The sequence below is a fragment of the Remersonia thermophila genome, chromosome 3 (genome assembly GCF_042764415.1).
Source record: "Remersonia thermophila strain ATCC 22073 chromosome 3, whole genome shotgun sequence".
Taxonomy (NCBI): domain Eukaryota; kingdom Fungi; phylum Ascomycota; class Sordariomycetes; order Sordariales; family Chaetomiaceae; genus Remersonia; species Remersonia thermophila.
Window position 1 is genome coordinate 1,588,101 of NC_092219.1, and position 12,217 is coordinate 1,600,317.

At 58.8% G+C, this 12,217-nt stretch overlaps 4 protein-coding genes across 4 annotated transcripts; 3 read left to right on the plus strand and 1 right to left on the minus strand.

Annotated features, from left to right (window-relative positions):
• Positions 1–4,338: 4,338 nt before the first annotated feature.
• On the plus strand, positions 4,339–5,055 carry VTJ83DRAFT_3259 (uncharacterized protein; the record flags this gene model as incomplete). The annotated part of the gene is made up of 1 exon (XM_071009617.1): positions 4,339–5,055. One exon carries the CDS (start codon positions 4,339–4,341, stop codon positions 5,053–5,055), a length of 717 nt encoding a protein of 238 aa, XP_070867137.1.
• Positions 5,056–7,089: 2,034 nt separating this feature from the next.
• Positions 7,090–8,001, minus strand: VTJ83DRAFT_3260 (uncharacterized protein; the record flags this gene model as incomplete). Its single annotated transcript, XM_071009619.1, has 1 exon — positions 7,090–8,001. The coding sequence occupies one exon, from the start codon at positions 7,999–8,001 to the stop codon at positions 7,090–7,092; it is 912 nt and encodes a 303-aa protein (XP_070867138.1).
• An 863-nt stretch (positions 8,002–8,864) lies between these two features.
• Positions 8,865–10,657, plus strand: VTJ83DRAFT_3261 (uncharacterized protein; the record flags this gene model as incomplete). Its single annotated transcript, XM_071009620.1, has 3 exons — positions 8,865–8,908; positions 8,960–9,026; positions 9,095–10,657. The coding sequence occupies 3 exons, from the start codon at positions 8,865–8,867 to the stop codon at positions 10,655–10,657; spliced, it is 1,674 nt and encodes a 557-aa protein (XP_070867139.1).
• Positions 10,658–10,877: 220 nt separating this feature from the next.
• VTJ83DRAFT_3262 (uncharacterized protein) lies at positions 10,878–11,644 on the plus strand (the record flags this gene model as incomplete). Its single annotated transcript, XM_071009621.1, has 2 exons — positions 10,878–11,263; positions 11,362–11,644. 2 exons carry the CDS (start codon positions 10,878–10,880, stop codon positions 11,642–11,644), a joined length of 669 nt encoding a protein of 222 aa, XP_070867140.1.
• Positions 11,645–12,217: the final 573 nt, after the last annotated feature.

Consider the following 12,217-nt stretch of genomic DNA (forward strand, 5'->3'; position numbering starts at 1 on the left):
CCGATCTCGGCGTCCTTGTCGGCCAGCTCGGCCTTGAGGCGCGAGATCTCGCGCCGCGTCTCCTCCGCCCGCCGCCGCTTCTCGGCCGCGATGGCGTTCATCTCCTCGCTGAGGCCGTTGCGGCGGATGCGACGCTTGATGCGGCCGTCGAGGACCTGGCGCAGGGGCAGGAAGCGCACCTCCCCGCTGAACGGGGTCCCGCCGTCGGCCGCCGGAGGGCCGAAGAAGCCGGGGGCCCCGCTCCCGCTCGGCGGACGCGGCGCGGACCGGGACGGGGTCACGCTGCTGGAGCGCCGGCGAGGGGTCTGGGTCTGGGTCTGGGTCGGGGTTTTGCCGGCGGCGAGGCTGGCCCGCCGGAGGGAAGGGGTCAGGCCGGTGGACGATGGAGCCGACCGGGGCGTCGGGTTGGTGAACCTGACGGATCGAGATTTGGACTTTGGCGTTTGCGCTGCCAAAGATGGGGGTGACGACCTGCCGGCCGGAGACAGGCAAGCCTTGGCCGAGGCCCGCCGAGTGCGCCGTAGCGCGATCGGGAGGTCCGAGGTGGTGGCCTCCATCTTGTCACCCATGCGTGAGGCCCAGCAATCTCTCTTTTTGGTGGTGTTTGGTAGTGTTTGGTGGTGGTGTTTGGTGGTGGTGGTGGTGGTGGTGTTTGGTGGTGGTGGTGGTGGTGGTGCTGCTGCTGTTGCTGGTGGTGCTGGTGGTATTGCTGCTGCTGCTGGAGACGAAGGAGGTCGGTGACCTTGGCTAGGCCAGGCAAAATACGAACCAACCGACGACCCGGTGACGGGGTTACGTTGAAGGCAGCAGTAGCAGCAGCCAGCAGCAGCAGCAGCCATCTACGGTAGGCCCGTGCTCTCAGTCAGGGGTATTTACATTGGACCATTATGCACGACGCGAGCTTGGCGCTACCGACGTGGCCCCAGCTGACGGCGGTTGCTGGGGCCATGCTGTCCGGGGCTGGGCATCAATCCACGGCATAGGCTCAGGCTCCAGGTTCCATCCACGCAACCGACGCAACGGCCATGTCTCGGGCTCAGGCTTCCCGAGCCCGGTCGCGTGGCCTTGCCTGCACAGCACACATCTCATGTTCCAAGCCAATTTGACAGCATGAGCGCAGTGGCTATGTGTATGTGTGCGTATGTGTATGTGTGTCTGTCTGTCTGTCTGTCTGTCTGTCTGTCTGTCTGTGTGTGCGTGTGCGGTGTGTGTATGTGTGTGTTAGTGTGGTAGCCTCCAAAAAAAAAAAAAAAAAAAAAAAAAAAAAAAAAAAAAAAACTTATACGCCAGGTCCTTTTGGGTCCCTCCAGGGCCCCCGTACGTCAGCCCTAGTTTCTCCACTGCCTGCCATCCCAAGCCATCACTACTATACACACTAATGAGGCTTGATTCATGCACCACCGATGCACTGAGCTGTCCTAGCCCGTGTCGTTGAATTACATACATACATACTGTGGTACATGCATGCACTGTTTTTTTTTCGTTGTCTTTCTGGGAATCGATCAAAATCTTGTTGATCCACCCCGTGTGCTTCCGCGCTACGTATCGCCAGTGCGCGTCACCTACCGGCTTACCCATGCATCGACGGTACGTACCTTGCTTTAATTCGTGCAGAATCCCCCGGCGTCCTATGGGCACCCCAAGGGCGCTTGTGCCCCACAGCCCGACCGGCCTTCGGGTGCTGTTGAACCGCGCCCCTTGTCTCCCTTCCACAAAGGCAGCAACAGCAGCAACAGCAGCAACAGCAGCAACAGAAGCAGCCGTTTCCCTGGGGCCTGGACATGCAAAGCTTTCTCCTGGGGATCGCCTCACGGTCCTGATTCGCTGCCTTCTTTCGACGGCTGGCGTCTTCAACGCTACCCTACACGCCCCGTGGCGGTGCGGTTCAGGCCCGACGGCCTGCTGCCAAAGGCCGGAAAAGGCACTTTCGGGTCACCGGTCTGGGGACCCAACGTCCAATGGGTTGATGGTTGGCCTTGTTGTGCTGTAGGCCGATGGCTTTCCTTTTCGATGACGCGGTCTGGGTGCCCTGTCCGTCGCAGCAACGGCAAGGCTCTGAAGAAATGGTCCCGGTTCCTTTGGGACCCAACCTGAGGTTGTTGGGAGGGCACGCAGCTCCAAGTGGCCGCGCCGCGGGTCTCGTTTCCCACTCTTGCACAGGTCCGACGGGGCTCGATGGTATGCGTTTGCCAATGTCTTGCAGTCCTGGGGTGCCCCTTCACAGGCCTAATAGTTAGCAGTTGCTGAGCATCGACTGGCCAAACCCGGTGGCGAGGTGCTGAAGCGGTGCTACGGCGACCTTGTCATCTTTTTCGGCGGCCTTACGTATGACGAGGTGTAAATACCATCTATGATCAGCCACCGCGCCGAGGTGATAGTAACCGATGTTCAAGGACGCTGTAGGGAACGGGGGTCGCAAAGAGCAAAGTTTGATATCCATGTCTTTTGCGAGAGAACGGTCTTGCGGCCACACGATGCGCTCTCCTTCAGACGCAGATCAAGATCGACCGTATTCATGCTTTTGTGTCGGAGACGGTCGACGAATGTGTTGGCAGCCGCAGCAGCAGCAGCAAGTGGCAGCAAGTCCCCTGTCCAATCCCCCCATACCCATCGGTCATGGCAAAGGAAATAACGGGTTGCCAGAGGATCGCGAGGCCGCTGAGCATGAGAATGCTGGCGACGCCAATCAGTTCAATGGAGGAAGCCGTGCTGTAACTATGTATGTCCTGGATGTCGGTAATCAAGCTCTTGACTCGGCCGTTCGTGAATAGGTACCTATTGGTGACAGGGCCTCCGCGGTGGTGTGCGAACGGGTAATGATGACAGAACTGGTCATTACGTGCCTGTTGTAGGTAATGCCCATCTTGAGAGGCACCAACAAGTTTGCAACCCATTGCTGGGTTGCTGTCTGTGATCTTGTTGCGAGCTCCCAAGCCGACTGAGTTTCGGTCCCTCCCACGGTCGGACAACAGCAGCGCCCTAGGCCCGCCGAAACGGAAAGCCAAAACTACATGAGGCGGTTACATCGTCCACCTTCAATGGCTGCGCAGATAGATCTCCGGCCTGAGACTTCCGCCAATGGTTACGGATCGACGGGCCGGGGCCAGGAATCGTCTGGAAACGTTGAGGACCCTCTCCCTCTGCGCAGTGAAAGACGATAAGAGGCTTTTCGCCTTCCGATCCTGGGGATTCACCTGAAGTAGTACCATAGGTAAAGAAAACATGTCAAAACTCAACGCCGGTTGAGATTCAAATCTTCAAGTCCGATAGTTGGAGGAAAGCTTCCGGCGGAGATCCAACACCTGTGTCCTTCTGCTGGGTCTTCCAAGCAACCAGGAGGCATTCGGTAGAAGAGATGGTAAACTTGCCTCAGAAACATGGCCTTTCCACATGATGCTTGCAAGCACAAGCTTCAGACGATCAAGATATCCCAACATTGACAGCGAAACCATCACCAGACGCTCAGGCAACCTGATACTGTGTCAGCCAAAACAATACAGTTTCTTCTCCCTCCTCCTCTCCTCTGAAGCGATGTGGAATTCGATAGCACGGCGTCGTTCAAGGGAGCCATGCAAAGTTTACTCTGCAAGCGTTGATCTGTTCAAGCTTCTGGAAATCCTGTACCGAACGCTTTATATGAACCAAACATGTCATTAGCCGCTGCGGTGCTGTTGAGCAACGCGTGGTCCCTGACTGACGAGATCCTCAGAGATAAACTTGACAAGATTGTCTGCCATGGAGCTTCGCGGCGAGGTTTGTGGCTTTATTGAGACCGGACTTCCGCAAGGTTTCGTTCTCCCCCTGGAAGCCCACAAAGAATCAAGCCGATTCTCTTCATCGCACATTGCAACGACCTCCGTACGTTTCCCACGCTCATCTCACAGCTCGCACGCAGGAATCCAATTCATCTTGAAAACCTTGCTCTCTTTCTCGGATCTCTCAGCCTTTTGTACCGAATCGAACTTGTACAGTCGGCACCTCTGTCCCCTCGACCTTCAGTCCCTCAACCCATTCAACCTCCCATCTTCCACCGCATCTCTCCTCGGGGGGCTTTCTCCATTCCTACAACTCCATTCTGCGTGTTTCTCACACCGAACCTTTCCCGCGCTCGACGTTTCGGTCCTTGTAGTCTTCACCCATCGACCTCCTCTCTGGGAGACAACGTCTTGGTCGACTTCATCACTTGTCGGCCCGTTTTCTTCCACCATCTTCGTTCCGTTATATCGCCTCACGTACGTCTCCCATCTCGTCACCTCTTTTGCTTTTGTTCCGTCTCTTACCGGTCTACTCTCGTGAACCTCGTCTGACACCCAAGGCCCTCCTCAGATCGCCTTCACAATGGCGTCGCCAGAAAACGTGAAGAAGGACAATAACAACAACGATGACGACAACAGACGGCAGTCCCCGGACCCCGTCGCTATCGGGCCGGTCACTCTGCCCAACCCGGCCCCGAATCATGGTCGCGCCGGCCGGGCGGAGGCAAACGACATGGTGGTCAGCCAGGGCCAACAGCTTCCCGGCGTTTCTGCGGCTCCATCTCTGCTGCCGGCCCCGCGTCCGGCCTTCGGGCAGCGCGGCTCGGCCCCGCCGAACGGCGGCAGCTTGATCCCGGCCGGACAGGCGCAGCGGGCCCGGGACGCCGGCTTTCGTCATTTCCGCTCCCTCCCCCAAGAGCTCCAGATCAAGATCTTCACGGAGCTGATCGAGGTCCCCGCCCCGAACTTCCACAAGATCATCGGAAGAGCGACGCGCCGCGTCAACGACGCAGGCGATCAGTTCTTTGGCATCTCCTTCCACCCGGTCCCCAAGTCCAGCGACCGGTCGCAGTACCGCGAGCTCGAGACATTCCGGGGGGTCAGCGAAACGTCCGAGGCCGCGGCGCGCTTGGAGTGCAACCGCCGTGGACAGCTCAGCTTGCTCCCCTTCCTCCGCCCGGGTCCCAGGTTCTCGAGCGCGAATGACTTGGTCATCATTCAGCTGCCGGCCAGGAGGACCGAGGCGTCGCGGTTTGGGTATTGGAATCTATTCAATCGTATGGTTGGCCTGTTCTCTTAGCTCTCTTCTTCTTCCGTCGTTTCATTTTCCTGGAGCTTTCATTCATTTCGTCCCGCCATCTCCTCTCTTGGCTCTTTTGACGTTCTGACCATGATTTTCCATTTCCTTCCGTCTCCTTTCCTTTTTTGTTTTCATCTCGTTTCGTCGATTCTTTTGAGAAACGTTGCGTGAAGGCTCGTTCCTTCATCGACACCAACAGCGCCACAAGTTCGGACGGGTTGCGCAAGCTAACAGATCACAACCTCCAGAGCACCTCAACACCAACGTCGCGCTGGACTGCGCCAAGATGGAGGAGAGAACCCGCGGGATGCAGAACGTCGCCCTCGAGTACCAAACCAGGGACCCGAGCCCGCGCAGCTTCATGAGCAACTGGCGGTGCACGGCGCGCTGCCCCGTGCGGCCCCAGTGGCCGCCCCAGGTGTCGCCGCCGTGGATGCTGCCGCTGCAGCACCAGGCGGTCGCCATGTGCCCCGTGGAGGTCCACTCGTTCCTCCTCCGCTTCCGCGACCTCCAGACCTTCTGGATCATCGTGGACCCCGGCGTGGTGTGCCGCCGCTCCAGCTACCCCATCTTCGTCAAGAACTACTTCAGCCGTGCGTCCCGCCTCGCCCCTTGCTTTCCCTGCCTTCGTGCTAATTCACCCCTCCCCCCCGGTCCAGTTCCCGAGGACTGCCCGCTCCGCCGCAGCCTGCGCGTCTTTTACGGCCGCGGCATGCGCTACGTCGAGTACGACGAGCTCCTCGTCACCGCGGACAGCGGCCTCGCCATGAACCTGCTCGGGCAGGACCTCCGCTGGTTCCAGGAGGACCTGCCCGTCGTGTCCCAGCTGCAGCGCGCGCACGCGGTCGCGCGGGCGGTGGCCGCGGGAAAAGACGCCGCCGGGATCACGGCGGCCGACGCGGCGGCCACGTGGCCTCGGCGCATCAGGATCGGCGTGCTGATTCCGGTCAGGGACGACCGGATCGAGGATTGGGGGCCCGAGAGAGCGGCGAGGGCGGCGAACCTCCTGTCCCGCTGGGAGCGGCGCCGTGGGGGGCAGGAGAACGCGGCCGGGAACGGCCAGTGAGTCACGGGAGGGGCCCAAGGGGTTGTGCGTTTTCTTTCTTTTCCATATTGTGTGGATCTTAGTTCGTCGTTTGGTGGTTCTTTGGGGGAGGTCGAGATACCCGGACAACGGAGCTGGGCTACGGGTGATTATTACGGTTTAGGTAAGGAGGCCCTGGAGCCACGGTTGGGGCACGGAGGTCGAATGTATTGTACGATACGACAATGGAGCAAATTTGCTCGTCTGCCCAAGGAAAAAAAAATTCCCACAAAACTGACAAAGGTACATCACGATGTGCAAGGCAGAGTTGCCAGACTCGGTCCGTTTGCCGACGACGACATAGTAGCATCTTTGCGACCACTGAAGCTTTTTGTGGCGGCTTATTGTCTGTTTGTAACCTTCTGATTGAATTCTCAAGTTTCTGTAGGATCATCACTACTCGTGAGCCATTAGCGTCGAGCTGTAAGTTATTTTCGACATGGTGCGGGCGAGAGAGAGTCACCGCGACATTTCTCGGGCCTTGGATCTGCGTGTGTTCCCGTCCTCCTCAGGGGGCGTTTGTTTTGGTTGGCGGCCCCACCATCTCCACGGTGATGCTATGCCTCATTGCTGCATACCGGATAAAGTGACGTACGTACAACCGCTTTTTTAGGATGTTTTCATCGCCCGCAGCCATTTCCACCGGTTTCGAAACAACACAAATCATGGGATCCTTCATGGACGGATTCTCGACCGCGCCCACCGCGAGGCTGTGCGGTCTGGCTGTCGGACAATCCGGACACGGAACCGCGCCCCGAGATTCTCTGGATTGCGCCCTGAGCGAAGCCAGCTCGTCACGCATGGACGCGATCTATGTTGAGATGCGGCGAACAGACGTCTCCAGCACCAAGCACACAACGGGCGATGCTTGATGCCTAATCAGGCAGTTCATTGGATGATATCATTACATGCAATGGAGCGTGGGCCTTGACCAAGGCATTCCATTCCGCTCAGTCCACCTTCTTGGTTTGATCCGGAGGCGGAAGGGCAAGCCCATGGTTGGGCGGATCGTACGCCCACTTCTCGTACTCGCGCTGCCGCAGGAACTGGTCCACCCTGTCCCTGCGGTCCAGCCCGATCCTCTGGTTGCGCCGCTCCTGCAGCTCCTTGCTGATCGCGGCGTGCTTCTGATCGCGCATGTCGATGAGGTTCATGGAGTTGGTTCCCGCGCGCGTCATTTGGCTCCACGTGCCAAGGACCAGGAAAAACGCAACGACCGCCATGAAGGTCACGTTGGACGCAAAGATCTCCTCCTGCTTCTCCCTCTTGCCTCCGTCGCGCTGCTGATGCCACCGTTCCCAGTCCTCCCAGGTCGCGTTCATGCTGGCGTTCCCCGGCCGCTTCCGCCAGGTCCGGTCGGCTTCGCGATGCCGCGTGTGGGTGTCGGTGTGCTGGTCCCAGCCGAAGCCGTAGAGATCGTACATGCGCTTCTTTTGCGGGTTGCTGAGCAGCTCGTTGGCGGCCACGACGAGGCGGTACCGTTCCAGCTTGGTCAGGTGGGGGATGCCGTCGTCTGCCGTGAGGTGCTGCCGATCCGGGTGGTAGTGCATCGCGAGCCGGAAGAAATGCTTCTTGTTGTAGGGTTCGTTCTTGGAGACCCCGAGGATCTCGTACGGGGTGGGATTCGGAGAGGCCGGCCATTGCAACGGTCCGCCATCGGCGCCGCGCTTGGCCGTCTTGTTGGGGCTCACATCGCTGACGGAAGCATATGGCCGGCGTTGAGACGGAGCGGGCGGGACGGCAGGCCGCCGACGGTGCCGGGGCCGGCTTGTCGTAGGGAGGATGGTGGCGGGGCGCAGCCCTGGGAGGACAGCGCTCGAACGGAAACGCTGGCTCGCGCCGGCGGGGTTTCTGAGAGGCATGGTTTAAGCTGGTCTGGTCATGCTGGGAGATCCGACATCATGGTGTCGGAAAGTCAGGCAAGGCCGTCGAGAAATGCGGGATGTTGTTCAAACGAGGAGCGGAAGCGGTTAGCTTATTCCCCATGGTCCGCGGCCGTTGCCCGTCAAGAGGGATTCCTTGGGAGCTTTCTCCGTCATCTCCCGCGACGGGATGATGCAGGTGGAGCGGCCTGGATCCACAACACCGATAAACCGTTCAACCCCACCTTGTGGCGCAACAAGATGGAGCCGGAGCACGTGACCATCTCGACCACATCCACCTGATGTTCGGCAAGAGCGCAAAAAGAGGCCCAGCCCTGCTTTCTTCAGCTCCCTGACCGATTTTCAGACTTGTGCACGAAACGTAAAAGAAGAAGAGACTCCTCCCCAACCAACCTCAAATTCCTCCCTTCACTCCATCGCCATTCGAGTACCGCCGACCCTCACAAAGAGCCTTGTGCTTCCAAGCGAGAACGACAGCCGCTTCCATCCCGTTGAACGAGACACAAATCCTCGAGCTGGCTTAGTTCGCTGCCGTACGCTACCCTTTGGGCCACTCGAACCACGCGATCACCCGACCTCTCAGCCTTCGACCACGATCCCGACCCTTCTCTCAACCTCGATCGATACCTCTCCGACCCAACGTCCCCTGGGCCCTGAGCTCATGATCCGGCAGCCACACCGCGGCAGCATCAACAACAACCACTAAGAATCCCCCCCCCCACCCCCATCCTGCGACAACCGCTTTACAGTCGCCGGATCGTCCAACCAACCCCTCATCTCTCCACCCATCTTCGGGCTTCGATAGCGCTTCCTCTCTCTCCCATCTCGAACCAGCCGCTACCATGACAGACACACTGGTGGATAAGCTCAAGGCTTCGACCTTGAAGTTCGTAGCTTCCTTCCATCGCGCGGCTCGGCGTCGCTAACGTCTAGACAGCGATACCTCGGACGACTGGAAGAAGAACCTCAGGATCCCGGCCAAGGACACAAGGCAACAGACCGAGGTGGGTTGCAACGCCTTGCAGAGATGGTTGGCTCGCTGTTCAGCTCCTGACGTGGCTGCTCTTTCCAGGATGTGACCAACACCAAGGGCTTGGAGTTTGAAGACTTCGGGCTCAAGCGCGACCTGCTGATGGGCATCTTCGAGGCAGGGTTCGAAAAGCCCTCGCCCATCCAGGAGGAGAGCATACCGATAGCGCTCTCGGGCCGTGATATCCTCGCCCGTGCCAAGAACGGCACCGGCAAGACCGCCGCTTTCGTCATCCCCGCCCTCGAAAAGATCAATCCCAAGAACTCCAAGATCCAATGCCTCATTCTCGTCCCGACCCGCGAGCTCGCCATGCAAACATCCCAGGTCTGCAAGACCCTCGGCAAGCACCTCGGCATCAACGTCATGGTGACCACGGGCGGCACGGGGCTTCGTGACGATATCGTCCGGCTGCAGGACCCCGTCCATATCGTGGTCGGTACCCCCGGACGCATTCTCGATTTGGCCGGCAAGCAGGTGGCCGATCTTAGCGAATGCCCCATGTTCATCATGGACGAAGCCGACAAGCTCCTCTCGGTCGAGTTCACTCCCGTCATCGAGCAGCTCCTCAAGTTCCACCCCAAGAACCGCCAGGTCATGCTCTTCTCGGCCACCTTCCCGCTGTCGGTCAAGGACTTCTCGGACAAGAACATGGTCAACCCCTACGAGATCAACCTCATGGACGAGCTCACCCTGCGTGGCATCACCCAGTACTACGCCTACGTGGAGGAGAAGCAAAAGGTCCACTGCCTGAACACGCTCTTCTCCAAGCTTCAGATCAACCAGTCCATCATCTTCTGCAATTCGACCAACCGCGTCGAGCTCCTGGCCAAAAAGATCACCGAGCTGGGCTACTCGTGCTTCTACAGCCATGCCAAGATGGCCCAGCAGGCGCGTAACCGCGTCTTCCACGACTTCCGCAACGGCGTCTGCCGCAACCTGGTCTGCTCCGACCTTCTCACCCGCGGCATCGACATCCAGGCCGTCAATGTCGTCATCAACTTCGACTTCCCCAAGAACGCCGAGACCTACCTGCACCGCATCGGTCGCTCGGGTCGCTACGGCCACCTCGGCTTGGCCATCAACCTGATCAACTGGGATGATCGGTTCAACCTGTACAACATCGAGCGCGACTTGGGCACCGAAATCCTGCCCATTCCTCAGCACATCGACAAGAGCCTGTATGTGTATGAGAATCCCGAGACGATCCCCCGCCCCATCTCGAACTTCCGCCCGGCCATCCAGCAGCCTCGGCCCCAGTCTCAGCTGCCGCAGCAGCCGCAGGAGGAGGCCAAGCCTGAGCCTCCCAGGTCGTCCCCTCAGGATCAGGAGCCGCAGCAGAACCCGGCGGTGCCTGTTCAGACCTCGGGCCCGTCCAACCCGGCGGCCGGCGCGGGTTCCTGGCAGGGCCAGAACAACCGCCAGAACGGCTCCTACGGTGGCCACCAGGGCCGTGGAGGCTACCAGGGCAACCGCAATCCTACGGGTGGTCACCGGGGTGGACGTGGGCGCGGCGGATACCACAACCAAGGCGGACGCCAGCACTTCGGCGGGCCGCGTGGCGGGCGTCAGGGTCAAGGCCAGCCTCAAGCCCCTGCTCAATCCTAACTTTCTTCTCGTTCGCATTTTTCCGGCGTTGGGAGGGAAGGCGCGTTGTCATGACTATATTTCCATCTCTTTTTTTTTTCTTTCGTTTTGCCTTTTCTTGCCTTTTCCATGCCTATTTGGATTGTACATATTATTTTCATCCTTTTCGCATGCTTCCGGAAGACCTGCCGACCAAGAGCTGTCCGGCCGCTCGCCCTCTCTATCCTTTACAGCCCTTTCGATGACATTCCCGACGACGAAGAATCCTCATCGCGAAACCCGCTCGGCTGTATCACACCAACCTCGGCTTATCTCATCTAATACTCGACTTTTTATCACGACACCAACACTTCCAGACGGCAGGACGGTTTCTGGATTCATCGGGCCTTTGTTGCATTCATCTTGGCCGGACCGGCTTGCATTCGGTTATGGACATATTATGGGCCGTCTCGATTTCGGGAGTTTGCGGGTTCTCAGTCTCTCTCTCTCTCTGTCTCTCATACCAAAAGGCACGGAAACGAAACAAGGCACGGAGGTTACCACGGCTGGAGTTCTCGTGAGCGAGTTCTCAACGGCTGGCGGGTCTGGAACGGCGGGAACTGGAGCTGCTGGAGGATTCAGTCTCATGTAAGCGGCGTTCGGGCGTATTGTTTTGGCGTGGTATCTCATGAGCTGCTCCCCGGGGATTCGCTCTAGCTGGGGACGTTGTCAGGCGCTATAGGCAGGGCAGAAAAGTGGGCATGGTTTTGGCACGGCTTTCTTTTCCGGTTTCTCTTCTGCGACTGCTGCGCGGGTCGTGGCCTTCACCGGCTCCGATTCGCCTGCCGGGCATGGAGGGTTTTATGGGGTGAACGGACGGCGCAGGGTTTGGCCTGGGGCAAGGAAACCGGTGTCGAGGGCATAAGGATAGGCGTTGGGCAGGGTGGATATGCCAGCCCAGGACTGCTGGCTTGGGAACATGGTATGGGCTTGATGAGCGTCCTTGGGAGTGGGAAGGATATGGACTGAGCGGGGGCGTCAGGAGGATGATGTGACGGAGCGTGTGCAAGATGCGCAGGAAGTGGCCTGGTGGCCGCTTAATCAACGACCTGGACGACACAGTGACCCAAGGTCTGTCGGGCTCCCGCAGCCAAAGGAAACACCACCCGACGAGGACTTCGAATTCAGCAACACAGTCTCGATCCCCCTTTTTTTTTCAGCTTTTGGCGAGCGAACGAGATGGCCATTTCACTTTGCGATCCCGCCGACGCCTTTGCGAAATCGGCACGGCACGTCCGGCATGATGATAACATCGATAAACAGACAACCTCTTCATCACCGTCCAGCGATCCCCCATCAACACAAACGGCCGCCTCTAACTCGGCTGTCGGGGGAGCACAGCGGGAGCGACGCTCAACTGGTAACGGTGACACGGTAAAAACTCAACAAAAAACTTTTTCTTGGGGGAGACAACATATAGGACGCGCAATCGGGCTTTCGAACTGGGCAAGCCCATCTTTGCTGTGTTACGCGCATGGTTGATGGCAGGTTTGTTCTGGCGATGGGAATACTGTTGAAGAGTTTCAACGTCCCTACGACGCT